The sequence below is a fragment of the Mandrillus leucophaeus genome, unplaced genomic scaffold, assembly GCF_000951045.1.
Source record: "Mandrillus leucophaeus isolate KB7577 unplaced genomic scaffold, Mleu.le_1.0 Scaffold182, whole genome shotgun sequence".
NCBI classification, from domain to species: domain Eukaryota; kingdom Metazoa; phylum Chordata; class Mammalia; order Primates; family Cercopithecidae; genus Mandrillus; species Mandrillus leucophaeus.
In genome coordinates this window covers 1,029,459-1,055,730 of record NW_012101832.1, presented here as the reverse complement: position 1 = coordinate 1,055,730, position 26,272 = coordinate 1,029,459, and the positions used below count along the sequence as shown (strand labels likewise).

Genomic DNA, 26,272 nt, shown 5'->3' with positions numbered 1-26,272 from the left:
GATGGTCTCGATCTCCTGACCTCGTGATCCACCCGCCTCGGCCTCCCAAAGTGCTGGGATTACAGGCTTGAGCCACTGCGCCCGGCCCATTGTGTTAAATTGAGATAATTCTGGCATGCTGTCATCTTTGGGGGAATCATAATTGCTCTGGTCATTTTAGGCAGCTTCAAGGGAGTTGAGTTCATTCAGCTTCAGTTACTTGAACTGAATTCAGTTACCTGAATCGATGCTTTCATGAAATGGAATCTTTTCCAAGTCAAAGCTTGGATTGAAATTTCACTGACTGGTTTTTATGAGATCACTTAGGGTCTCAAATACTTTATGTAGCAGTGCATTGATCATATTTTACTCTTATGTGTGACTTATGGGCAACTTTTAGCACCCTTGTCCCTCTGGAGTTTTGGAATGCTATTTGTGAGGTTCATAACTTCATAAATATTTATTGAACATCTACTACCTGCCAGGTAGTAGTCTAGATGGTAGAGTATACAATAAGGAACAAGCTATATAAGGTCCTTTCTCTCTTGGAGCTTACTTTCTTTGGGATATTAGACATTGAATTAGGCTAGTTCAGATAAGATAGTACTTGTGAAAGATCTATAACAAGTTCTTTTGGATGTGTCTAGTGTCCTTCCCTACTGCATGTCCAGATCTTTCTCATCTTCATTTGAAGGCTGGCTCAAATGGCAGCTTCTCCATCATATCCTTATCTGATCCTTCCAGCTGATATATTCCTCCCGTCTTTGAAATCTCATGCCTCTCTATCAGCAACTTTCTTATGTCACCTTAACATTTTTTTTCTATTTGTTTCCTAGCTGTTAGTGCATATGTTAAGTCTCCCCATTAGACTATAAATTATTGAGGGCAGACTGGGCACAGTGGCTCACGCCTGCAATTCGAGCACTTTGGGAGGCCAGGGCAGGTGGATTACTTGAGGTCAAGAGTTCGAGACCAGCCTAGCCAACATAGTGAAACCCTGTCACTACTAAAACTGCAAAAAATTAGCCGGGCATGGTGGTGTGCACCTATAACCCCAGCTACTTGGGAGACTGAGGCAGGAGAATCCCTTGAACCCGGGGGGGCAGAGCTTGCAGTGAGCTGAGATCCTGCCACTGCACTCCAGCCTGGGTGACAGAACGAGACTTTGTCTGAAAAAAAAAATTATTGAGGGAAGAGTAAATATCCTGTTCATCTTGGTTTGGGATATTTCACATTCAGGCAGAGGATGTTGTGGGAAAAAACACACTGAACTTAGAGCCAGAAGATGAATTGAGTACTGGCTTCTCTATTCACTGGCTGTGTGACTAGGCAAGTCATTTAACTTCACTGAAACTAAGTTTTCTATCACTAAGCATGTAGTAATCATCCTTCTGTTCCTGAATAGTTGTCAGGAGGCTCAAACTGAGATAATATATATGACTATCCTTTGCAAATTCTAACTTTCCACACACAGTATCATAGTAAATATTGAGTAAGTATTTGAATGAGTAAGCATTTACTTCAGTGAACACCTTTTCCTGAGCAGTTCTCTTGCTTACTGAGGTCTTTTGATTTTGTAAATATACTAGACTACTTTTTTATCTGATTTTTTGTATTGTTCCATTTTGCAGATGACATCTTAATTTTATTAAACTATTCTGTTCCTGAGAATTGGCATCCTCTTCATCCACCTGGGGGTGACCAGTAATTTTCTGTTTTTCTCTCTGTAGGTGCTATTTAATATTTAAATAACAAATGACATTTGATCTGTTTCAGCAGGTGGTCCATTATGGCTGACATGCAAAATCTGGTAGAAAGATTGGAGAGGGCAGTGGGCCGCCTGGAGGCAGTGTCCCATACCTCTGACATGCACCGTGGGTATGGAGACAGTCCTTCAAAAGGTAAGCAGTCCACAGCCCAGCAGAATGCTTTCTTTGAGTGTCTTGGCCTGAAAATTTTCTGTTATTCTCTCCTTTGGAGCTAACTTCCCAAAACTTAATCTAGATAGTTTATCTTTTGTAATTTGTATTGCTGTAAACAGATAAGAGAGGAAAGGAAATGACTTGTACAGGGAGGCCTGTGGTTAAGTTATTTTAACACAAGAACTTCCTGCTTGTGTGATATTTCCTGTTCTTTCTTTAGCAGAATGACTCCAATATAAGTCAAATGACAAGTGATAATAAAATTCCTGTCTCCAAACAATTGGCAAATTGGACATTTTGCACATGCAGCAATTGAAACATAGAATGTTAGCACTAAAAGAAACCTTGGAGGATCATTTTGTTTATTTTCATTTTATAGATAAAGAAAATTAAGCTCAGAGAGGAAAAGGGATTTAGTCAAGGTCACACACCAGTTAGTGGTGATACTGAACCTAGAACCCAGGTTTCCTTACTCCTGTTCCAGTATCCTGTTGACTGTATTACCTTGCCTCCTCACTTCCATATAGAAGCACATTTTAAAGAAGCCTCCTTCTGATGCATGGCTGATTCTTCGTGGTGTGTTTGTCTTTAGCAGGAGCAGCTCCATATGTGCAGGCATTTGACTCACTGCTTGCTGGTCCTATGGCAGAGTACTTGAAGATCAGTAAAGAGATTGGGGGAGACGTGCAGAAACATGTAAGGATGTTTTGCCTTTTTCCCCTTCTTTTAAGGACTGACAGCTTTCTTCAGTCAGCCAAGGTCCTCATCCTTGGTTTAAGAGCTCCTTGAGAAGTGCCTCTTGGTTTGAGGCATTACACATGTTATTTTTCTTTTACCTGTACTGAGGAGTTCAGTCCAGCCACAGAAACGATTCCTCCTATTTTTCTAGGCCCCTTGCTTTTATCACATATTTGTACAGAAAGCTTGCTTGGTACATAAAATATGGTTCTGTTCATCTTTGTAGCGAAGAACATGCACTCGTTTGATCCCAACATATTATATAATCAAACTTACAGTGGCTTATTTAAAGGAGTCATTATCATGACTTAGCATTTATAAAACTATGCTTGATAGTTATTAGTTATGCTAATGTGGGTTATTTTCACACTTAACCCACAGCAAGAATATGAAGTAGGCAGTGACAGGTGCCTTTCCTCCCACCTTCCTTTATGCCTCCTACGTCATCACCACCACTGCCTACTCCCACCCCACACTCACATATACATTCTACCTCTATTTTTGGGACCCAAAAAACCTTCCTGCTAGCTCACCGAATGATCCTTTATAAACAGTAACGATGCTCGGGATCTTCTTCACCTAAACCTTTCTCCAAGACTGGTTGCTTGGGTTTTGGAAAATCTATTTTGAGCCTCTCAAATACCATCTGTTGCCAATGGTTTTGGCTCTAGAGAGTGGGACTGGGACTTTAATAAGGGTGTGGAGGCTTGCATTTTTACTTTATACAGTTCTGTAACATTTGAAAAAACTTTAAAACATTTATCATTTGTGTTTTAAAAATGCAAATCCAGAAAAAAATAGATTGCTTTCTTTGAATTTTTGTATTTTAATAGTGCTTATAGTCTCATGTTTCTTAAATTCTTTTGACTACGAATGACCCTCAGAAATAAAGAACATATTCGTAACTGAGATAAAAGTTTCACAAAATGATATTTGTACTACTTCTGCTATACTTTTTTTTTTTAACTTTTTATTTGGAAATAACTTGAAGTTGGTGTGCTGCACTCATACTTTTGCTGTATTAAGCTCACTAAATTTATTTATTTATTTATTAATGGGTCATGGTATCTAGCATTTGAGAGATAGCTTTAACCTAAAGGAGTAAATACCTTGAGAATTTTTGGCATAAATTTAGGCCTTTGCCTTTACTCCTGTCTCCAATTTTTGAGAAAAGAAAGGTGTTTTTTTGGTTGCCGTTTGTTTTATTTTGCTGATGTGAAATAGGAAGGATTTTTCAGTGCACAGTATCACAATGCATGTGTAAGGTGCTAACATGACTTCATTTAAGGCTAGGTGATTATCCATTTAACTTCACTTCCAACTCTGGATGTGTGTCCCTGATGAGTTCCAGTAGGAACAGTAGTATATGTAATTCTGCTATCAGTCCCTGGAATCCGGAATACATGAGGAGGATAACATGAAGTGCCTGGGTTGCTATCAGAGTACATGGAAGTAGAGGTTTCAGGTTATTCTTATCAAGACTTCTCCAGTTATAATGTGTCATCAATAGCTGATTCTTCTTTCTGGCAGGCGGAGATGGTCCACACAGGTTTGAAGTTGGAGCGAGCTCTGTTGGTTACAGCTTCTCAGTGTCAACAGCCAGCAGATGTAAGTTCACTACTAGCTGGTTTCATTTTGGTTTGATGCTCAGGACGAGTTGAGAGATTTCTGTCAAGCTATTATAACATTTTAAAATAGACCTACTAGGCTTTTGATAATATATATTCATACCAAGTCCCAGAGGTAGAGCCATACTTCAAGTGCCTTAATGGGAAGGTACTATTGAGTACTTAATGGTCTCTACTGACTTTTTCTCTGTCATTTTGCATAGGCCCGTGGTTATTCCTGGGACTTTGCTTGCCTCCCTCTTTGCTGAGTCCACATTCATCATAGTGTCTCCAAAGCCCTTTAAAGATGATTCTTTTGCTTCACTGTGGATGGGCTTTAGTAGTGCTCCTGTGGAGATCTTAAAACTCCTGTAGTATTGCTTCTCTCTTCATCCTTCACTGGTTGGGAGAATCTCCCTTTAATTTTACTCCCACCTCAGAATTTTATGGTGCAAGATGTGAAAAGCTGAATTAGAGAAAATTTAGATTTCTCTTGGAGTCAAAGAAAATAGGTTTCCTTCTTTTGCATTTGGCTTTCCTACAGAGGAATAATAAAGCAAGTTGTCCTAAATGCTGTATTAAAACCCTTGACTCTCAGCATGCCTAGATAATATAAAAATAATGTCATGTATATTAGATTCTGGTTAAGCATACTGGCTTACTTCTGTAATCCCAGCACTTTAGCAAGACCTTGTCTCTACTAAAAATTAAAAAAAAAAAAAAAAAAAAGTAGCCAGGCAAGGTGGTACATGCCTATAGTCCCACCTACTTGAGAGGCTGAAATGGGAGGAACATTTGGGACTGAAAGTTTGAGGTTGCAGTGAGCCCTGAACACACCATTGCACTCCAGCCTGGGCGACAGAGCAGGACCTTCTCTCAAAAAACAATGTGTGTGTATGTATATATAGATACCATCTAATTCTAATATGTAGAATTAGATTCTAATTCTTAATCTGTCCTGAATGGTTAAGATCTGAGAATTGAGATGTTCAGGAAATGGAGCTTTGGAGGAAGGGTGCAAACAAACAAAATTCATCCATTTTGCCAAGGTGCCTACTTGAATGCTAAGCCCCTAATTGTTTTTTATTTTATTTTATTTTTTTAAAATCTGTTTTTTGAGACAGGGTGTTGTTTTGTCACCCAGACTGGAGTGCAGTAGTGCAATCACAGCTCACTGAAGCCTTGACCTCCCAGGCGTAAATGATCCTCCCACCTCAGCCTCCTGAGTAGCCTTGACTACAGTGTGTGCCACCATGCCTGGCTTGCTTATTTATTTATTTATTTATTTATTTATTTTTGAGATGAAGTCTTACTCTGTTGCCCAGGCTGGAGTGCAGTGGCAGGATCTCAGCTCACTGAAACCTCCACCTCCCAGGCTCAAATGATTCTCCCACCTTAGCCTCCTGAATAGCTGGGACTACAGGCATGTGCCACCATGCCCAGCTGATTTTTGTATTTTTATAGAGATGGGGTTTCGCCATGTTGCCCAGGCTGATCTTGAACTCCTGGACTCAAGCGATCTGTCTACCTTGGCCTCCCAAAGTGCTGGGATTACAGGCTTGAGTCACCATGCCTGGCCCCAATTCTTTCTATTATTTGTAGAGACAAAGTCATGCTGTGTTGTCCAGTTTGGTCTCGAACTCCTCGTCTCAAGCATCTCTCCTGCCTTAGCCTCCCAAAGTGCTGAGATGACAGGCGTGAGCCACCATGCCCAGACTAAGCCCCCTAATTGCATTTGATTCATCAGTTCTTTACTCAGCAGCTACTACATGACTAGCAATGCATTGAGGGCTTTAATGATGATAAAAGAGCTCATCTTTGAAGAATTAATGAGAAAGTAAAACATATTCACATGGGTCCATTAATAGTTTGTATTGGTGAGTGATAAAATGCCAAAATCGGTTATTCTGACAACAAATGCTGTAGGAGGCTGGTGTGGCTGGGTTGGAGGGCCCTCATGAAGCATGAGGAAAATGTGGATTCATGGAAAAAGAAGAGAACATCATGAGTAAGGCACAGGAATGATGTCCTGAGTGTATGTCCTCTAAGTGGAACAGAAAAGAGACAAGTGGCTGAAATGGAGGTATTGTGATATAGCTGAAGTATGGATCCTGATCATGAAGAACCATCAGGTACAGCCTGAGGAGTTGGAACTCTATGAGGAGAGTGAGATGATGAGCAGTATTTTAGCCTTAGGAATCAGGACAGGACTAATGCAGTTTACTTGGGTACTCACTAGAGTCCATAGAGAATTCTTACCTTCAGGATCAGAAGGCATAGACACCTTTGTGGAAAGATGTTAACCTGAATCTTTTCTTGTATCTTTTCCTAGAATAAGCTTTCCGATTTGTTGGCACCCATCTCAGAGCAGATCAAGGAAGTGATAACCTTTCGGGAGAAGAACCGAGGCAGCAAGTTGTTTAATCACCTGTCAGCTGTCAGCGAAAGTATCCAGGCCCTGGGCTGGGTGGCTATGGTGAGCAGTGCAGATTCCAGGGCTGGGGGTGTGGGTATAGATTCTAAGAGGCAAGGCAATATAGTTGGAGAGGTCCTGAGTCACTGACAGCTTGTTTCTCTCTAGGCTCCCAAGCCTGGCCCTTATGTGAAAGAAATGAATGATGCTGCCATGTTTTATACAAACCGAGTCCTCAAAGAGTACAAAGATGTGTAAGTTCAGCCTTTTCTTTTCTTTCTTTCTTTTTTTCTTTTCTGAGACAGTGTCTCGTGTTGTCACCCAGGCTTAAGTACAGTGGCACAATCACAGCTCACTGCAGCCTCAACCTCCCAGCTCAAACAGTCCTCCCACCTCAGTCCCCCAAGTAGCTGGGACTTCAGGCATGCTGCACCATGCCTGGCTAATTTTTAAATTTTTTCGTAGAGATGAGATCTCACTGTTTCCCAGGCAGGTCTCTAATGATTCTCCTGCCTTGGCCTCCCAAAATGCTGGGGTTACAGATATGAGCCACTGTGCCCAGCCAAGTTCAGCCTTTTTTCAAGGGGTAAAGGATAAACCCATTTGGTTACTTGCTGGAGTAGCACTTTGGAGTTACTGAAGGCTGCCCTTAGCCACTGTGCTGGTTTTATCTCAGGGCTGCTTTCTGGAGAGCTTTATAGATATTGTCTCACAGCTGCATTTGCAAACAGGAAATGTTTCTGCTTCCACTTCTGCTTTCTCTCCTTTGTTGGTAGAGGCCCTTTTAGCCTTCTCGGTTTAGGAAGTTTTGCTGACAGTAACATGGACTAATGCCCTTTATATAAGATTTTGTTTCTTTGTTGAGAATTAGTTATCTGGCCCAATGGCAAAGGGTTCAATAGGACTTAATAGAAATTCTTCATGCAGTCAGTTAAAGTGAGAGTAAGGCTGCCTAGCCAAATGCAGGTATTATGTAAGGCAGTCCTTGTATGTCTAACCACATACGTCTACCAGTTCTGACTTCTCCATTGCTGGTTTTGAACTGGAATGATTGCAGGCAAAATTTATTAAGTTGCATGTCTATGCAAACCCTTCCTTTCTTCCATCCTTCATCAATCAACAAACATTTATTAACTACTCTTTTTAAGGAATACTGCACCTTCCTGTGAGTGAAATGTGTCCCAGAACAACAGGCACTTCTTTATCCTTCTAGCAACATGGAATTAAGCATGACAGTGTTTGATATATCCCACCATTATCCCATCACTTTACAGTTGAGGAAACTAAGTCTCAGGCTAAATAACCTTCCCAGCTAATATACAAGAAGAGAGGGGACTTGGACCATAGGTACAATGCTATTTCTATAATTTAATGCTGATTGTTTCCTCCTAAAGGAAAGTTTAAGTTTGCTTTTGGTGGGGGTGGGCATATTTTGACATGAGGCATTGTCTCGTAAGGCAGTTAAGTTTCTTAGAGTTCCACAGTGATACTTAAGAGCTCTCCTCTCTACCATGGTTTTATGTACAGAATGTCTGCTTGTCTTCTTTTATCAGTTTTACATATTAGATTGTGTTTAGGTTCTACTTTGGAAAAAGTTTCAATAAGCAAATGGTCAAAAGAAAAAAAGTTTTGGTACTTAAAACAGTTTGAGAAACATTGCTATGAGAGATAGAGATAGAATCCAGAGTCTCTATCTTAGGGGAGTTTGGTCTGATTAGGGTAATAGACTAGGTTGTGTATACATAGAAGTTTGGTGATGACAGAAAAGCTGCCATTGAGCAGAGAGCCTAAGAAACACCACAGGTAGGAGAATGTGAGCCCATAGGAAAGAAGGGTTCTGGAATCACCATTGTTATGTACCTGGACCACCTGTGACAAGTTCTTCTTTAATCCTCCCAGGGATAAGAAGCATGTAGACTGGGTCAAAGCTTATTTAAGTATATGGACAGAGCTGCAGGCTTACATTAAGGAGTTCCATACCACCGGACTGGCCTGGAGCAAAACGGTTAGTGAATCCTTCCTCCCTCCCTCCCTCCCTCCCTCCCACTTTCTCTCTCCAGCGTGGGGTCCACAGGTTTCTTAGACTTCAGCACTACCAACGTCTGTGAGGGAATGCTAGTTTTTTCAGTGGAAGGGAGGAAGAAAAGGGGGAGAAAGAAAGGGAAAAAAGAGTAAAGGAAGCAAGGATCATAGGAGAAGGAATACTTGGTGGTATTCAATTTCAATAAACATGTCAGGGACAGTGATTGGTGCTGGAGTGGGAGACACACACAAATGAGTTACACTGTCCCAGCCTTTAAGGCGCTTAAAAATAGGAACGCAAAACCCCAGTACAATAGTACAAATCACTAAGCCAAATGCTATAATAAAGATACAGACTCTAGAGTATGAGGAAAAGAAGAGTGCTTCTCACTAGAAGAGATTATGCTTTGAAGGTATATACTCTTCTGTGAGACTTGAAAGAAGTATAGGGCAGTGAGAAGTGGGATACTACAAAAGGCACAGCTTAAACAAAATAAATGCAGAGTAAATGTAGAGATTGGTCATCTCTGGCTTCAATAAGGGGAAATGGTCAGATTTTTAGGAGAAAAGGCTGGAAAGGAAGGTAGGCTGAGACTTTGGGATGAGGTATTTGAGCAAGGGAGTGATAATGATCCAATTTGTCTTTAAAAGAGTCTCAGTGTATAGGTTAGGGATAAGGACTCATGCTCGGATTATGAAAGTAGTCATGGTGTTTGGGAGATAGTAGAAAAACATTTGCAGGAGATAGCACCAAGATAATAGAAAGAGATTTGATAAGGTTGAAGAAGTTGGAATCCTCAAAGAAGATTGAATAGTCAGCCTTGGATGGTAACATCTTTCACTGAAACAGGGACAAGGGGATGATTATACAGGGAGGGGAGCAGGCAGGAAATGATGAAATCAGTTTTGAACTTGTTGAATCTGAGGTACTGGTAACACACTAAGGAAGATGTCAAACAGATTTGTGGAAAGAGTTTTTTAAAGCTGGAATCAGGTGAGGTCAAAGGCAAAATGTGATGGTCAAGAAATAGAACTGAGAGCTGGATCTTCGGGAAAGGGTGAGAAGGCATAAAGCCAAGTTGGGTATGGGTAGGACGCATTAATCATTGCCTGAAAGGCTGTAGTGGGGACCCCATGTGCACTGGCCACATGTAGGGTGCTACTGGGAATGGTACAGTGGGGAAGAGAGAGGATGACGATGTTACCTTCTCTTATTGTTTCAGGGGCCTGTGGCAAAAGAACTGAGTGGACTGCCATCTGGACCCTCTGCTGGATCAGGTCCTCCTCCCCCTCCGCCAGGCCCCCCTCCTCCCCCAGTCTCTACCAGTTCAGGCTCAGATGAGTCTGCTTCCCGCTCAGCACTGTTTGCGCAAATTAATCAGGGGGAGAGCATCACACATGGTGAGTGAACACTTTGACACAGTCGGTACAAGTTGTGTGGGCCAGACCCCACCAACCAGAACCCAACAACTAGTCTGTAAACCACAACCCCGACTTGTGTGGGAGTCATTTAGTGTGTCCTGTTCCTTTAAGGGACAGCAAAGCTGGCTTAAATGGAAATTGAAAATGATGATCACAGTTGGAAGAAGCCCTCTGCCCCATGGGAAAGTGACTTAATATTAGGTAGCATATATAGAGTACCCTCTTGTGCCAAGGCACAGAGCTGGCGGTTTTCCCCAGAGCTTTTTCCGTAGCACCACATGGCCTCTGGGAAGGCACTGTGTTAGGAGTTAACTTCCTTAGAAGATGCATACTGGTTACATGGAAAATTTGCATGAGAGTGACCTAATGTTGGTATAGAGAAAGTAGATACCCTTAACACAGCTGGTGGAAGTCTGAGTTGTCCAGCCACTTCTAGGAATCATAGTAGCTAAAAATGGTGTAACAACCTAAATCCAACAGTAAGAGAAATGGTTAACTACCACATGTCCTGTTGATGAAATGTATGCCATCATTACATGTTTTTCTACAGTGAACCACGTAATGTTTAAGAAAAAATATCTAGTATGTAAGTTACAACCACGAGGAATAGTGGAGATAAAGGCCATTCAGTATTTGTTATACAGTTAACATAGATCAGGCCATGTTCAAAGCAAGGCGTGTGTCAGCCTGCTGTGGGAGATCATGAATTATTTTTCCCTTAAAACATAAAAGAAATATATTTTTACTTTTATTTTTATTTTATTTTATTTTTTTGAGACGGAGTCTCACTTTTTTGCCCAGGCTGGAGTGCAGTGATGTGATCTCGGCTCACTGCAACCTCTGCCTCTCAGGTTCAAGCAGTTCTTCTGCCTCAGCCTCCTAAGTAGCTGGGACTACAGGCACCTGCCACCATATCCAACTAATTTTTTTGTACTTTTAGTAGAGACTAAAAATACACCATGTTAGCCAGCCTGGTCTCCAACTCCTAACTTCAGGTGATCCACCCGCCTTGGCCTCCCAGCGAGCTGGGATTACAGGCATGAGCCACAGCGCCTGGCCTAGAAAGATACTAAACTACAGGTTAACATGAGAAAGTTTTTAAGTGTCAATAGTTGAACTAAATGTATTAACAATGTGTATGATCATAACCAACAAAACCATATATATATATAGAGAGAGAGAGAAAACTATTGTAGAGTCGCAAATGCCAACACTGACTGAAGAGGTAGGGGAAGTAGGGTTAGTTAGCTGTGGGGAGTGAGGGTTTTTTGTTTTGTTTTGTTTTTTCCTTTTACCAAATTTTCTTTACTGCCACTTATTTTTCTTCCTTTATTGCTTTAAAAACTACATATTTGTGCATATATATTTGAGTATGTCTTTCTAGGTCTTTTTCTGTGCATTTACTCCCTATTGCCAACCACAGTATATACACATTCCATGTTGTTATTGTTAATGGAACCATATAATTTAACCTTGGGGAGAAGAGAAATGATAAAAGTACTTCTTCAAAACTGCTTGCAAGAGAACACCTCAAAGGCTCTGGTTTTTGGCTTTGAATTTTCTGTTAAGGATGTTTAACGTGATGATAGCAGCTCAGAGGTCTGGTATGAAGGACAGGAACAAGGTAGCTGTTGTTCTTACAGCCCTGAAGCATGTATCTGATGACATGAAGACTCACAAGAACCCTGCCCTGAAGGCTCAGAGTGGTCCAGTACGCAGTGGCCCCAAGCCATTCTCTGCACCTAAACCCCAAACCAGCCCGTCCCCCAAACCAGCCACAAAGAAGGAGCCAGCTGTACTTGAACTGGAGGGCAAGAAATGGAGAGTGGTAAGTTAAAAATACCTAGACAGGGGCAGGTATTTTTATTATATTTTTTTGAGATGGAGTCTCACTTTGTCGCCCAGGCTGGAGTGCAGTGGCGCGATTTTGGCTCACTGCAACCTCCGCCTCCCGGGGAAAAGGAGTAGGGACGGGGTTAAATGGAGCTTAGCTAGATGAGGGCAGAGTTCTGGCTTCAATTGCAATAACAAAAAGTTTGGGATAGCCTGGGTTTTTTTTGTTTGGTGTGTGCTTTATGATGAGAAAACTGGGCTCTCTCTCTAATAGGAAAATCAGGAAAATGTTTCCAACCTGGTGATTGATGACACAGAGCTGAAACAGGTGGCTTACATATACAAGTGTGTCAACACGACATTGCAAATCAAGGGCAAAATTAACTCCATTACAGTAGGTGAGTCTTCGTCGCTGTCCCATGCAAGCCCCGTCCCAGAGCCCGAGAAGGCTAATATCATTTTACCTACCCTATCTTAAAGATTCCTAAATGTATATTACTTTCCTTTAAAGTTATACTGTTGACAAACTCCCTTTCTTCTCCTAGATAACTGTAAGAAACTTGGTCTGGTATTCGATGACGTGGTGGGCATTGTGGAGATAATCAACAGTAGGGATGTCAAAGTTCAGGTAACTCGATATTTTGGCTCCTTCTTTTTGTCCCTGAGGAATTAATTGAAAGAGGCATGGTAGACCCACAGATGTTGCTTTCGTGGGAATCTGATTCTACAAAGTCTGTAAGCTGAGATGCTTTGGACGTGGCAGAAGAGGGGTTGGCTCTTCAGGCGAGTTCTTTTCAGGACCCATCCCAACCCACCCAAGTATCCAGTGTCTTGCGCACCTGTGAGCTTTTCATGTAGTTGCTGAGTCACGTGAAACAGGAAAGCTTTTCCTGCAACTTACTCTTGTCCTCCCCAACTGCTGGGACTCAGTTCTCTTGGTTAACTCTGCAGGTAATGGGTAAAGTGCCAACCATATCCATCAACAAAACAGATGGCTGCCATGCTTACCTGAGCAAGAATTCCCTGGATTGTGAAATAGTCAGTGCCAAATCTTCCGAGATGAATGTCCTCATTCCTACAGAAGGCGGTGACTTTGTAAGTTTCTTGATCTCTTTAGTATGATGTTAAAAACAGAAGGGACTGAAGATTTCTTGCATTGGAGAAAGCTGTTTCATGAACATTCTGCACTGAGCAGCTAAAAACCCAATAATGCACACCAAAAACACACAGAAATGAGGTAGTCCAGTGTAGTGGAGCTCCAAAGGAAGGTGCTTTCTGCCTAAATGGAGCTCAAGGTAGCAAAAAAGAATGGGGATGAGCCATGGCACCTTGTCAAGCTGGTGCTATAAAGCCATATGTACTGTTATTTACACCCCATAGACTATTGTCTGTCCAAGATCGCTGAACACTAGAACCCAGCATGGCTCTATGATTTGTCCCTTGCTACATCCTCCCGTGCTCCTGGGGTTAAGTGGAAGCAAGCATTGGGAGAAATGTGTGAGATTTAGCCCCAGCTCTTCTTTAGCTCAGATTTAAACCTGCTGTCTCTTCTTTATTTGCAGAATGAATTCCCAGTTCCTGAGCAGTTCAAGACCCTCTGGAATGGGCAGAAGTTGGTCACCACAGTGACAGAAATTGCTGGATAAGCGAAGTGCCACTGGGTTCTTTGCCCTCCCTTCACACCATGGGATAAATCTGTATCAAGACGGTTCTTTTCTAGATTTCCTCTACCTTTCTGCTCTTAAAACTGCTTCTCTGCTCTGAGAAGCACAGCTACCTGCCTTCACTGAAATATACCTCAGGCTGAAATTTGGGGTGGGATAGCAGGTCAGTTGATCTTCTGCAGGAAGGTGCAGCTTTTCCATATCAGCTCAACCACGCCGCCAGTCCATTCTTAAGGAACTGCCGACTAGGACTGATGATGCATTTTAGCTTTGAGCTTTTGGGGGTTATTCTACCAACAAACAAACAGTCCATTGGAAAGAAAACAGTCCCAGGAATTAACAGATCAGAATGTTCACACTGGTTAATCTTTTTCTAACAGTGAGCATGAAGGTAGCAGAAGCTGGTGTGTTTCCAGATGGTTCTTCTAACCAAACTAATTTTCACTGTTGACAAGTGAGGCAAGGGTTGCACTGGACCGAAGGCTGAGGCTTGGCCATCTAGCATTCCATGCAGAATGGTTTCCCATAAGCATTCCTTTTATTCTCTGTTCTATCCTGGGTCTGCCTCAACCATGAGATAGGAGAGTCTCCGGTACTAGCTGCTATCCAGGGCAGTTAATGGAGTCTTGAACCCTTTCTTTCTCTGGGATCCCTGACTAGCACCTTCCTATAGTGATGACTTTAAAAGGAAAAAAAAAAAAGGAAAAACAACACACCATTTCAAGGAGTCTGGCATTCCTGAATCCTCCTTCCCTGCTAGGTGCCTGTCACCTGTCTTCACTGCCTGCTTTTCCCTGTCATGCTCATCAGCTTATGGCTTCTGTCCAAGCACCTGAACAGAGGACTAAAACCTCCACTGCAGGCTGGTTTTAGGTCTTGATTTATGTAAGAATCTTGCACAGCACTGCTAATGTAAATTTCAGTTTTTCCCCTCTAGGACAAACACTTACCAAAATATGCAACTTTTTTTTGGTGGGAAGAGAGATTGTCCTGTGATTTCTACCCATTTCCTGAGGCCTGTGGAAATAAACCTTTATGTACTTAAAGTTATACAGAAAATAGAATAAAGTTAATACCAAACTTGCTTAGTTGTTTACCTGTGATACTTGCTGTACAGGAATGTAAAAAATACTGAAAACACCAAGCATAAGAAACTACTCTTTATTTTAGACAACCTCATAAAATTATTTTCACATCCCCCCCACTTCTTGCTCTTAATCCTCATCTTTTAGTTGAAGAATAAGGCTTGAGAGAGAGAAAGGAAAAACCATAATGGGTAAACTTAGCAGCACCAACACGGTTCTTTCATCAAGGTGTAGCTCATCATTTCTCCAAACTGACATTCTACAGAAATGTCTTCCAAAAAGCGTTAAGTTTTCACAGAGTGGGGACTATGATTTCCATGCTCAAGTAGTGTAGGAAATGGGAGATTGTTAGTTTTGTTTACTGTAACACGAATTCTCAGAGTCCTCAGACCCTCTAATGTGGGTGATCTCCAGAAGGAGAAAGGGAGTGTGTAGTATTTTCCAAGCTTTTTGAGCAAACAATCCTTTTCTCACAGAACTCATCAGAAACAGTTTGGAGTATGCTGGTAAATATGTTTTGGGGATTGAAGTCAGAAAGGCTGATCTTTTCATATGGTTCCTCCTATTCTCTGCTAAAGCCAGCAACAGAGTAAGTTGACTCTAGCATCAAGACCACTAGTCATATTAAGAAAGGGCAGGTTGGTCAAGAATGGAATAGGAAGAACTAGCTGCCTCACTTTTCACTTTCGTGCCTACATTTTCTTTACTCCCTAAGTTATACAAGATGTACATTTCCTCTCTTAAGCAACTTAATTGGATGCTACTTCCCTCCTTTTGTGACAGAGCAACTAATTCATCACTACCTGAGGAGACAAAGTGGGTGCCACAGAAGCAAGACTAGGCCAGTGGGATTTGCCTAATAATAAGATGATAGCACAGAGGGTAACGTATTCAGAGAGGAAGGCAGCCTTAAGAAATGCAGAAATAGCCAAGCAAGATTTTTCCAAGCACTGGTTAAATCACCAGCAAAACAAAGCATTTATGTGAGTACCTCAGGCCTGGGTACCTCTGCTTGAAATCCGGCAAGATCTTGGAAAAACGTTTGCCCTCAGAATCTATCTCATTGCTTTAATTAGTTGTCTCCTTTGGGCCTGGGCACAGTTCTGGCACTGATCTGGAACAGACTCCCTTTCTAAAACTGAGCTTGTCCACATCAAAAGTTTATAAAACAATCGCCATGGTAATTAAACTTGCATTCAACACCATATGGTAACAGAAGATGGAAAAGGATAAGCTTCAGATCTTAGATCTTTCCAAGTAGGGCATGTTAGATAAGGATAGAAGGATTAGTTGCAAGCTGGATCTGAGCTCAGGCTTGGCATGAAGGAAACTGTCTCCCATGTGGTTTGGAAGAGTTAGGGGCTCCCTGAGCTCTATTGTGAACTGTATGGGTTTCATCCAAGGAATGGTATAATGTGGGCATAAAACCATTCTTCAGACAACTGAAGATGGTCCCCTTCTGTAGCCAGAAACACTAGCTGTCCTGCATTGTCCATTTCTTTTAGTCCCAGGCGGTCCTGCAGAGGGAAAGCCATAATTAATCAAAAAGCTTAATGAAGTTTTGGAGTAAAATGGTAAATATGTTAACTCGAGATATATTGTCAAAATAAAATTGAGGTATATTTTCAAAAATGCCAAAAAGAGTATCTCCTTTTTTTTTTTTTTTTTTTTTTTTTTTTTTTTTTTTTTTTTTTGAGATGGAGTCTTGCTCTGTCGCCCAGGCTGGAGTGCAGTGGCACAATCTTGGCTTACTGCAACCTCCACTTCCCGGGTTCAAGCGATTCTCCTGCCTCCGCCTCACGAGTAGCTGGAATTACAGGCGTGTGCCACCACGCCCAGGTAATTTCTTGTATTTTTAGTAGAGATGGGGTTTCACCGTGTTAGGATGGTCTCGATCTCCTGACCTCAGGTGATCAACCCGCCTCGGCCTCCAAAGTGCTGGGATTACAGGCGTAAGCCACCACACCCGGCCAGTTTTTTCTAAGTATTAAAAATGTATATGCAATTGAGATTGCACTATATAGAGTTCTAGATTCTGCTTTTTGAAAAGCTTCTCAGAGTCAGAGGACTACCTATAGGTGGGCAAGCCATGGACAACACTGCCTCAGCATGCCATAGGTAAGTGGGACTGAGCCAAAGACAGGAGAACATTAGCTAGGTAACTTAAAAACATCCAACCCAGGCCAGGCGTGGTGGCTCACGCCTGTAATACCAGCACTTTGGGTGGCCAAGGCAGGCGGATCACCTGCGGTCAGGAGTTCAAGACCAGCCTGACCAATATGATAAAACCTCATCTCTAATAAAAATACAAAAATTAGCTGGGCATGGTGGCGGGCACCTGTAATCCCAGCTACTTGGGAGGCTGAGACAGGAGAATTTGCTTGAACCCGGGAAGTGGAGGTTGCAGTGAGCTGAGATCACGCCATTGCACTACAGCCTGGGCAATAAGAGCAAAACTTCATCTCAAAAAACAAAACAAAAAAACCATATGCAAGCCTTAGGTAACAAACCCTGGACACTTCCATATTCTGGAGTTGAAAATGTCATTACCCATAGCCTAGGTGCTGGAGAACAACCCCTGGTTGGGAAGATAAGCAGTTACGACAGTGCCAGAATGGTGCTTCTGCCATGGCCACCATTATTTTGAGTTTCACAATAGGGAAGTTCTTAGCTGTAATTTCTCAAGCCTTTTTTTTTTTTAAATCAGACTCTAGCTTCCCTTTTTACCTCACCACTGAAGTTGAGGCACCCAATGCAAAAGAAAAGCCAAGAGGAGACAAATGACCTCTGAAATAACATGGAGGAATTCTAGTAGAAGGTGACTGGTTCAGGTGTAGTACTTATGCATTTTGGAGATGTAAAATCCAATATAAAATCCTTAGGGCTGGGCATGGTGGCTCACGCCTGTAATCCCAACACTCTTGGAGGCTGAGGCAGGTGGATCACCTGAGGTCAGGAGTTCAAGACCAGCCTGGCCAACATGGTGAAACCCTGTCTCTACTAAAAAAACAAAATATTAGGCATGGTGGCGTGTGCCTGTAATCCCAGCTACTAGTGAGGCTGAGGCAGGAGAATCGCTTGAACCCAGGAAGTAGAGGTTGCAGTCAGCTGAGACCACATCCAGCCTAGGTGACAAAGCAAGACTCTGTCTCAAAAAAGAAAAAATCCTTGAAGTGTAGAAGGCCCCAGAACTGGAGGTGGTAAATTACTGCAACTTCTGCTTAAGATACAGGACCTACTGCTAAACAAAATTCACAACGCTAGTCCCAATCAGTCTCCTGCAGGAGCTTCCCTTGCAGTGTGTAATTTAGAAACAGGATTTCACATCTGTTAATGTTTAAAAGTAATGTTCCTTGGCCAGGCACAGTGGCTCACACCTGTAATCCCAGCACTTTGGGAGGCCGAGATGGGTGGATCACCTGAGGTCAGGAGTTCGAGACCAGCCTGGCCAACATGGCGAAACCCCATCTCTCCTAAAAATACAAAAATTAGCCGGGCATGGTGGCACACACCTGTAATCCCAGCTACTAAGGGGGCTGAGGCAGGAGAACTGCTTGAATCCGGGAGGCAGAGGTTGCAGTGAGCAAAGATTGCTCCACTGCACTCCAGCCTGGGAGATAGAGTGAGACTCCATCTCAAAAAAAAAAAATGCCCCTCATCATGCCTGGAGGCTTCCTAGATTTGTAGCAGACGCACCTCAGCAAAGGCAGCTAGTTTTAAAACCTTTTTATCAAAAAAAGGGAATCAGACATGAGGTTTCTCTTGTTCTTGCTTGGAAACCATAAGGTTTCAGGATGTAGTGAATTTCTGTAACGCAGTGCCGGATAAGCTAGAGCAATAATCAAGAGCCTAACAAGCTTCACCCATATTGGACATAAGTCAGGTGTTTCAGGAGTACCTAGTGCTCTGAGGTGTACAGGGCAGGGCTCCAGCACCAAAGAATCTAGCAGCTTCAAGAACTGGGAGCTGAAAAAGACAGCACAACCTCCCAAGATAGATTCCCTGCCAGTTACCTGTGTGTACAGGGAGGTCTCCTGTAAGGGAATGGTTTCCTTGGCTTGGCCACTTCTGTAAAATCCAAACCACTGCAGAAGAAGCAAAAGAAATAAGGTCAGATGTGACACACAGCACATACTGCCAAACTAATTTGAGACTGGTTAGAAGCCAAAACTGCCAACAAAGTGAACATCATAAAGCTGTAGCAAGAAGGAAAAATGGATAGGGTGCGTCTGAGTCATCTCTTCTTAAGGGTGGAGCCCAAGGGATGAGTTAATCTTTCTGAGGGGCTGCTTTCCACTTCCCCAGAATTTCTGCTTCCTACATTTATTAAGCAATAAATGTGAAAAATTCCTGGGCTGAGCTCTAGACATTCAAGGATGAATCTATCATCTGTTTCCAAAAACCTCCCAGTCTTGCAAGGCACAGAAACAATTCACTGTTGAGCACAGAGGTCAGCAAATGTTTTTGTAAAGGCCAGATACAAAATATTTTAGGCTTTAAGGGCCATATGGTTGCAACTACTCACTGCTGCCACTGTAACAAAAGCAGCCACAGACAGTATGTGAAAAGTAAAACTGTTCCAATGAGGACACTGAATTTAAATTTTACATAATCTTTATATGTCAAAATACTTTCTATGTCTAAGTAAATTTTACATAATCTTTATATGTCAAATTCTTCCCCCCAAATATTAAAAAATGTAAAAACCATTCTTCACGTGTGGGGAACACCAAAACAGGTAGCAGGATGGACTGGGCCTGTGGGCCACAATCAGCCAATCCCTGGTGGTGTGACATAACGTGAGGAGTGTCCTAACACAGGCTGATGATCTACAAAAGGGATCACATTCTGCTTGGAAGGGGGATGGCATCCTGGCCTTGACAGACGAATAGGAACTGTCAGGTGGAGAAGCCAAGGAAGTACATTCTAGAGACAGAAAAACATGAACAAAGTTTGTATACGAGAGAAAAAGCACAAGTAGTACAATATGGCTTGATCAAGAGTGTATGAAGCGTGCAGACAAGGAAGATCAGGCTGGAAAACAGGGTGAAGGCAGATCAAGGCAGACCTTGGAGGCCAAGCTTAGGAACTGATATATTTTGGGCTGCTGATTCTGAACCCTTTTTGGGTCTCTGGTCTCTGGAAAATGGATTAAAATTATAGACCCTTCCCCAGAGAATGCAATTACATAATTTTGCATAGAATTTTGGGGTTGGGGGGTAGATTACAATCTTCAGTATCCCGTTTATGGACCTCAGGTGAAGAACTGTTCTATACAAAAGTTGGTGGAAGGGACTGCAGGTTTTTTCCCCCAGCAGGCAGCTGTATTTTTTCATTTCATTTCACTTCAATTTCATTTTATTTTCTTTTTGAGACAGAGTCTTACTCTGTCAACCAGGCTGGACTGCAGTGGCACGATCTTGGCTCACTGCAAGCTCTGCCTCCTGGGTTCAAGCGATTCCCCTGCCTCAGCTTCCTAAGCAGCGGGGATTACAGGTGGCTGCCACCACGCCTGGTTAATTTCTTTTTGTATTTTGAGTAGCGATGGGGTTTCACCAAGTTGGCCAGATTGGTCTTGAACTCCTGATCTCAGGTGATCTGCCTGCCTTGGCCTCCCAGAGTGCTGGGATTACAGGCATGAGCCACTATGCCCGGCTGGCAGCCCTATTTTAATGCCATTTACTCTCCTGGCATGTGGCCTAAGTAGTGTCTCACCTCTGAATCTACAGGGTCCACAATGGAATCATTGAGGAATTTCACCATCACAAACTTCTTCAGGGCCATCAGGTTTTTCTTGTAGGACTCATTGATACCCTGAAAGAAAGGCCAGCAACACCTAAGGTCATTACCATCAGATACCAGCAGGGGGAGTAAAGCCTTCCAGTTCTCTGGTCTCCCTGACCCTGTGCCACCATGTTTCTTCCCCAAGGGTATGGGCTGTTTTCCAGCTTCCTGCCCAGGATATACCTGTACAGCTTTTTTTTTTTTTTTTCCCCTCTAAAACACAAAACAAAACAAAAAAACCTTTATTTTATTTTAGATTCAGGGGGGTACATGTGCAGTTTTGTTACAGGGTATATTGTGTGATGCTGAGGTTTGGAGTTCTGTTGATCCTTTCACCCAAATAGTGAACACAGTGCCCAACAGGAAGTTTTTCAGCCCTAGCCCCTCCCTCCCAGCTTTTGGAGTCTCCAGTGTCTATTGCTCCCATCTTTATATCCACGTGTACCCAATGTTTAGCTCCCAATAATAAGTGAGAGCATGTGATATTTGGTCTTCTGTTTCTGTGTTCATTTGCTTAGGATAATGGCCTCCAGCTGCATCCACGTTGCTGCAAAGAACAGGATTTCATTCTCTTTTATGACTGTGCAATAGTCCATGGTGTATATGTACCACATTTTCTTTATCCAGTCCACCGCTGATGGGCACCTAGGTTGGTTTCATGTCTTTGCTATGGTGAACAGTGCTGCAATAAACATGAGTGCAAGTGTCTTTTTGGTAGGACAATTTGTTTTCCTTTGGGTATATACCCAGTCATGGGATTGCTTATACAGCCTTTTTTTTTTTTTTTTTGAGATGGAGTCTCGCTCTGTCGCCCAGGCCGGAGTGCAGTGGCACCGTCTCAGCTAACTGCAACCTCTGCCTCCCGGGTTCAAGCAATTCTCCTGCCTCAGCCTCCCGAGTAGCTGGGATTACAGGTGGCCGCCACCACATCCAGCTAATTTTGTATTTTTAGTAGAGGTGGGGTTTCACTGTGTTGGCCAGGCTGGTCTCAAACTCCTGACCTCAAGTGATCTGCCCACCTCGGCCTCCCAAAATGCTAGGATTACAGGCGTAAGACACCGCGCCTGGCCTTCCTATCTGACTGACATGCCACCGGCCATGGCATACAGGTACAACTATGAATTTACACCACACTCCATAGGTGTCCATCACATAGGTGAGAGGCTTCTAGTCAGAGAAAGCCAAGACAAAATAAGAAGCTGCAAATTCTGGGTGGTTCTGCAAATTCTGGGTGGTTCTGTGTTGTTTTTTGTTTGGTTTGTTTTTCCCTTCAAACTTTCTGTTTAAAAACAAAAAACCAAAAGACTCTCCAGATGAGTCTAATATAAACTGAGCCATCTAGTTTACCAGAACCTACCAAACCATGTTTGTGTCTGGGACATACTCAGTGCCTACTGTATCTCTCGTCTAGGTAAATCTCTAGAGAAAAATCCACCCCCAAACTGATTCATCAGGAAAGCTTCCCTCATTAAGACAGCAGCTGTGAATTTCCACCTAGCCCAGTCAGCAACCTACTGAGCTTATCCTGTGTGTTTCAACACTGGGAGAGGGAAAGAACTTAAGGGAAGAAAGGCAATTGAATTTCAACCTCGCTAAAAGAAACTGAATCTCAAAGGCACTGCCTCCCAAAAAAACAGAACTTCTGTTTCCTAGGATCTGCCCAGGACAGTTTGGGTAGTCACCACTGATTTGTTTATGAGGACCTAAACAGGAAAAAGAACGCACATCTACGGGAACAGGGTTTGGGTGCTTACCCGCTCCTGATTTATATCTGCCAAGAAGATGCTGTGGTTGCGATATACATCCTCTTTTATGGGGTCATGCCAGTATTCGGCTTGCACGAGGCTGTAGGAAGAAAAAAGAATGAGGTGATCAAGCTGCAGGTCAGTCAGTATGCCTCGGGCACGCTCAGTGCAAAGGCCACCAAGAGACTTTAAAAGGACAAAAGGCCGGCCGGGAGCAGTGGCTCATGCCTGTAATCCCAGCACTTTGGGAGGCTAAGGCAAGTGGATCACGAGGTCAGGAATTCAAGACCAGCCTGACCAAGATGGTGAAACCCCGTCTATACTAAAACTACAAAAATTAGCTGGGCGCGGTGGCAGGGGCCTATAATCCCAGCTACTCAGGAGGCTGAGGCCGGAGAATTGCTTGAACCCCGGCGGCAGAGGTTGCAATGAGCCGAGATCGCGTCACTGCACTTCAGCCTGGGCGACGGAGTGAGACTCCGTCTCAAAAAACAAGGACAAAAGGCCAAAGCCCTCAAGTCCCAGGCCTTACCCTTTAATAGAGAAGACAAGACTTGTACCTATAAAACAGTCTGTCAACAAGACAAGGACTATTCAGCATAGTACAGAAAGTATAAAAGATGCAGGCAAAGGACTCATCAATATTTGCTTCCCCTGTGACACTGGGGTTTGTCGTACTTATCATGCTGATATAGTTTGGCTGTGTCCTCACCCAAATCTCACCTTGAATTGTAACTCCCACAATTCCCATATGTCATGGGAGGTGACTGAATTATAGGGGTGGGTCTTTCCTGTGCTGTTCTCTTGATAGAGAATAAGTCTCATGAGATCTGATGGTTTCAAAGAGGGGAGCTGGGCTGGGTTCCGTGGCTCATGCCTATAATCTCAGCACTCTGAGAGGCCAAGGAGGGCAGATCACCTGAGGTCAGGAGTTTGAGACCAACCTGGCCAACATGAGGAAACCCCGTCTCTACCAAAAATACAAAAAATTAGCCAGGCATGGTGACATGTGCCTGTAATCCCAGCTACTCGGGAGGGTGAGGGAGGGAGAATCGCTTGAACCTGGGAAGCAGAGGTTGCAGTGAGCCAAGATCACGCCATTGCACTCCAGCCTGGGAGACAGAGCGAGATTCCATCTCAAAAAAATAACAAATAAAAAATAAAATTAAGAGGGGAGTTTCCCTGCCCAAGCTCTCTTCTTTTGTCTGCTGTCATGTGAGATGTGCCTTTCACCTTCCGCCATGATTGTGAGGCTTCCCCAGCCACATGAAACTGTAAGTCCACTATAAACCTCTATTTGCCCAGTCTCAGGTATGTCTTTATCAACAGCGTGAAAACAGACTAATACAGTAAATAAGTACCAGCAGAGTGGGGTGCTACTGAAAAGTTACCCAAAAATGTGGAAGCGACTTTGGAACTGGGTACCAGGCAGAGGTTGGCACAGTTTGGAGGCCTCAGAAGAAGACAGGAAAATGTGGGAAAGCTTGGAACTTTCTAGAGACTTGTCAAATGGCTTTGACCAAAAGCCTGATAGTGATATAGACAATAAGGTCCAGGCTGAGGTGGTTTCAGATGGAGATGAGGAACTTGTTGGGAACTGGAGCAAAGGGGACTCTTTATACTTTCTTTCCAATCTCTCTCCACTTTCCCTTCCCTTCCAGCCTCCTCAAAACGGGCACTGTTACCACAAGGCCTCACATGGGGAAATTCAAACAAACTCTATCCCGGGTTGGCAGGGAGAGAAACACAAATTTCTACAACATAAGCTCCCCAGCCAGAGTGGAAGAGCTGCCCAGAGGCAGTGGTCCTGAAAACCCCACTCAGCGGGGCAGGGCGGCGTACAGCCCAACGGAGCCAGCTACGTCAGAGGAGCAGATGAGACTGAAGTGAAAGGAAGCAACAGTCAGACTGACATTCTAGAATGTGTTTATACATGTATTTGAAACCTTTTAAAGGTTTAGAACTCTGAACATTTATAGAATGCAAAAAAAAAAAAAAGTTCTTGAGGAAAATTAGAAGTGTTACTTCAGTGAACACACAAATAATAAGGAAGCAAAACAGTCTTATTGCGGATACGGAGAAAATGTGAGTGGTCTAGATAGAAGATCAAACCAGCCACAACATTCCCTTAAGCCAAAGCCTAATCCAGAGCAACGACCTAACTCTCTTCAATTTAATGAAGGCTGAGAGAGGTGAGGAAGCTGCAGAAAAAAAAAGTGTGAAGCTAGCAGAGGTTGGTTTATAAGGTTCAAGGAAAGAAACCATCTCCATAACGTGAGAGTGCAAGATGGGGCAGCAAGTGCTGATGTAGAAGCTGCAGTAAGTTATCCAGGAGATCTAGCTGAGATACTTAATGAAGGTGGCGACCATGAACAACGAATTTTCAGTGTAGATGAGACAGTCTTATATTGGAAGAAGATGCCATCTAGGACTTTCACAGCTATAGAGAAGAAGTCAATGCCTGGCTTCAAAACGTCAAAGGACCGGCTGACTCTCTTGTGAGTGCCGAATGGAGCTGATGACTTTAAGCTGAAGCCAATGCTTGGTTTTTAAATCCTAGGGCCCTTAAGAACTATGCTAAATGACTATGCCTGTGCTCTATAAATGGAACACAAAGCCTGCATGACAGCAGATCTGTTTACAGTGTGGTTTGCTGACTATTTTAAGCCCACTGTTGAGACCTATTGCTCAGAAAAAAAGATTCCTTTCGAAACATTACCACGCAGCTGGGCATGGTGGCTCACACCTGTAATGCCAGCACTTTGGGAGGCCAAGGTAGGAGGACTGTTTGAGGCCAGGAGTTCAAGACTAGCTTGGGCAACATAGCAAGACCCCACCTCTACGAAAGAAAATTCTTTCTAAAATTAGCCGAGCATGGTGGTGCATGCCTGCAGTCCTAGCTATTCAGGAGGCTGAAGTGGGATGATGGCTTGAGTCCAGAAGGTGGAGGCTGCAGTGAGCTGTGATCACACCACTGCACTCTAATCTGGGCAACAGAGCACAACCCTGTCTCCAAAACTATGTTTTTTAATTTAAAAAAGTTTAAAAACAAACTTAAAAAACAAACAAATATTACAGCTCATTAAAAAGCACCTGGTCACCCAAGAGCTCTGATGGAGATGTACAAAGAGATTAATGTGTCTTCATGCCTGCCATAGCACATCCATTCTACAGCCCATGGATCAAGCAGTAATTTCAACTTTCAAGTCTTATTATTTAAGAAATACATTTACAAGGTTGTAGCTACATAGACAGTGATTCCTTTGATACATCTGGGCAAAGTAAATGGAAGACCTCATGGAAATGATGTATCATTCTAGATGCCATTAAGAACATTAATGGGCTGGGTACCATTCACTTTGGGAGGGTGAGGAGGGAACATCAATGGAGCCCAGGAGTTTGAGACTAGCCTGGGCAACATAAAGAGATCCCATCTCTACAAAAAAATTTAAAAATCAGTGGGGTGTAGTGGCTAACACCTGTAGTACCAGCTGCTCAGGAGGCTGAAGTGTGAGGATCGCTTGAGCCTGGGAGGTTGAGGCTGGGTTGCAGTGAGCTGTAATGGCACCACTGCACTCCAACTTGGGTGACAGAGTGAGACTTTGTCTCAAAAACAAACAAAAATTCATGATTCACAGGAAGAGGTCAAAATATCAATAGTAACAGGAGTTTAAAAGTTGATTCCAACCCTCATGAGTGGCTGAGGGATTCAAGACTTCAATGAAGGAAGTAACTGCAGATGTGGAAATAGCAAGAGAACTAGAATTAGAAGTGGAACCTGACGATGTGACTGAATTGCTGCAATCTCATACAACAGATAAGGAATTGCTTCTTATGGATGAGCAAAAAAGTGGCTTCTTGAGATGGAATCTATTCCTGGTGAAGATGCTATGAACACTGATGAAATGACAACAAAGGATTTAGAATAAATATTACATAAGCTTACATAAAAGCAGTGGCAGGGTGGCCGGGCGCGGTGGCTCAAGCCTGTAATCCCAGCACTTTGGGAGGCCGAGACGGGCGGATCACGAGGTCAGGAGATCAAGACCATCCTGGCG

The 26,272-nt window shown here is 43.1% G+C and overlaps 2 protein-coding genes across 10 annotated transcripts in view; one reads left to right on the top strand and one right to left on the bottom strand.

The window, feature by feature from the left end:
• The window catches only part of CAP1 (CAP, adenylate cyclase-associated protein 1 (yeast)), a 34,818-nt gene extending 20,134 nt beyond the window's left edge, over window positions 1–14,684 (top strand). For 3 of the 6 annotated variants that reach the window (XM_011977656.1, XM_011977655.1, XM_011977654.1), the window contains exons 2-13: window positions 1,759–1,880; window positions 2,494–2,597; window positions 4,170–4,247; window positions 6,579–6,722; window positions 6,828–6,913; window positions 8,559–8,664; window positions 9,905–10,082; window positions 11,747–11,931; window positions 12,211–12,334; window positions 12,482–12,564; window positions 12,888–13,031; window positions 13,499–14,684. In XM_011977656.1, the coding sequence (XP_011833046.1) occupies window positions 1,769–1,880; window positions 2,494–2,597; window positions 4,170–4,247; window positions 6,579–6,722; window positions 6,828–6,913; window positions 8,559–8,664; window positions 9,905–10,082; window positions 11,747–11,931; window positions 12,211–12,334; window positions 12,482–12,564; window positions 12,888–13,031; window positions 13,499–13,582 (1,428 nt within the window). In that variant the 5' untranslated portion in view covers window positions 1,759–1,768 and the 3' untranslated portion in view covers window positions 13,583–14,684. Of the gene's footprint in view, window positions 1–1,755; window positions 1,881–2,493; window positions 2,598–4,169; window positions 4,248–6,578; window positions 6,723–6,827; window positions 6,914–8,558; window positions 8,665–9,904; window positions 10,083–11,746; window positions 11,932–12,210; window positions 12,335–12,481; window positions 12,565–12,887; window positions 13,032–13,498 lie in introns of all 6 variants that reach the window. The other 3 variants (XM_011977658.1, XM_011977657.1, XM_011977659.1) reach the window with 2 other exon arrangements.
• Window positions 14,685–14,746: 62 nt separating this feature from the next.
• Window positions 14,747–26,272, bottom strand: part of PPT1 (palmitoyl-protein thioesterase 1) — a 30,260-nt gene continuing 18,734 nt past the window's right edge. For 3 of the 4 annotated variants that reach the window (XM_011977651.1, XM_011977649.1, XM_011977653.1), the window contains 4 exons: window positions 22,224–22,314; window positions 20,401–20,499; window positions 18,699–18,770; window positions 14,747–16,202 (listed from right to left, as the gene is read on the bottom strand). In XM_011977651.1, the coding sequence (XP_011833041.1) occupies window positions 16,080–16,202; window positions 18,699–18,770; window positions 20,401–20,499; window positions 22,224–22,314 (385 nt within the window). In that variant the 3' untranslated portion in view covers window positions 14,747–16,079. The remainder of the gene's footprint in view (window positions 16,203–18,698; window positions 18,771–20,400; window positions 20,500–22,223; window positions 22,315–26,272) is intronic. The other variant, XM_011977652.1, reaches the window with a different exon arrangement.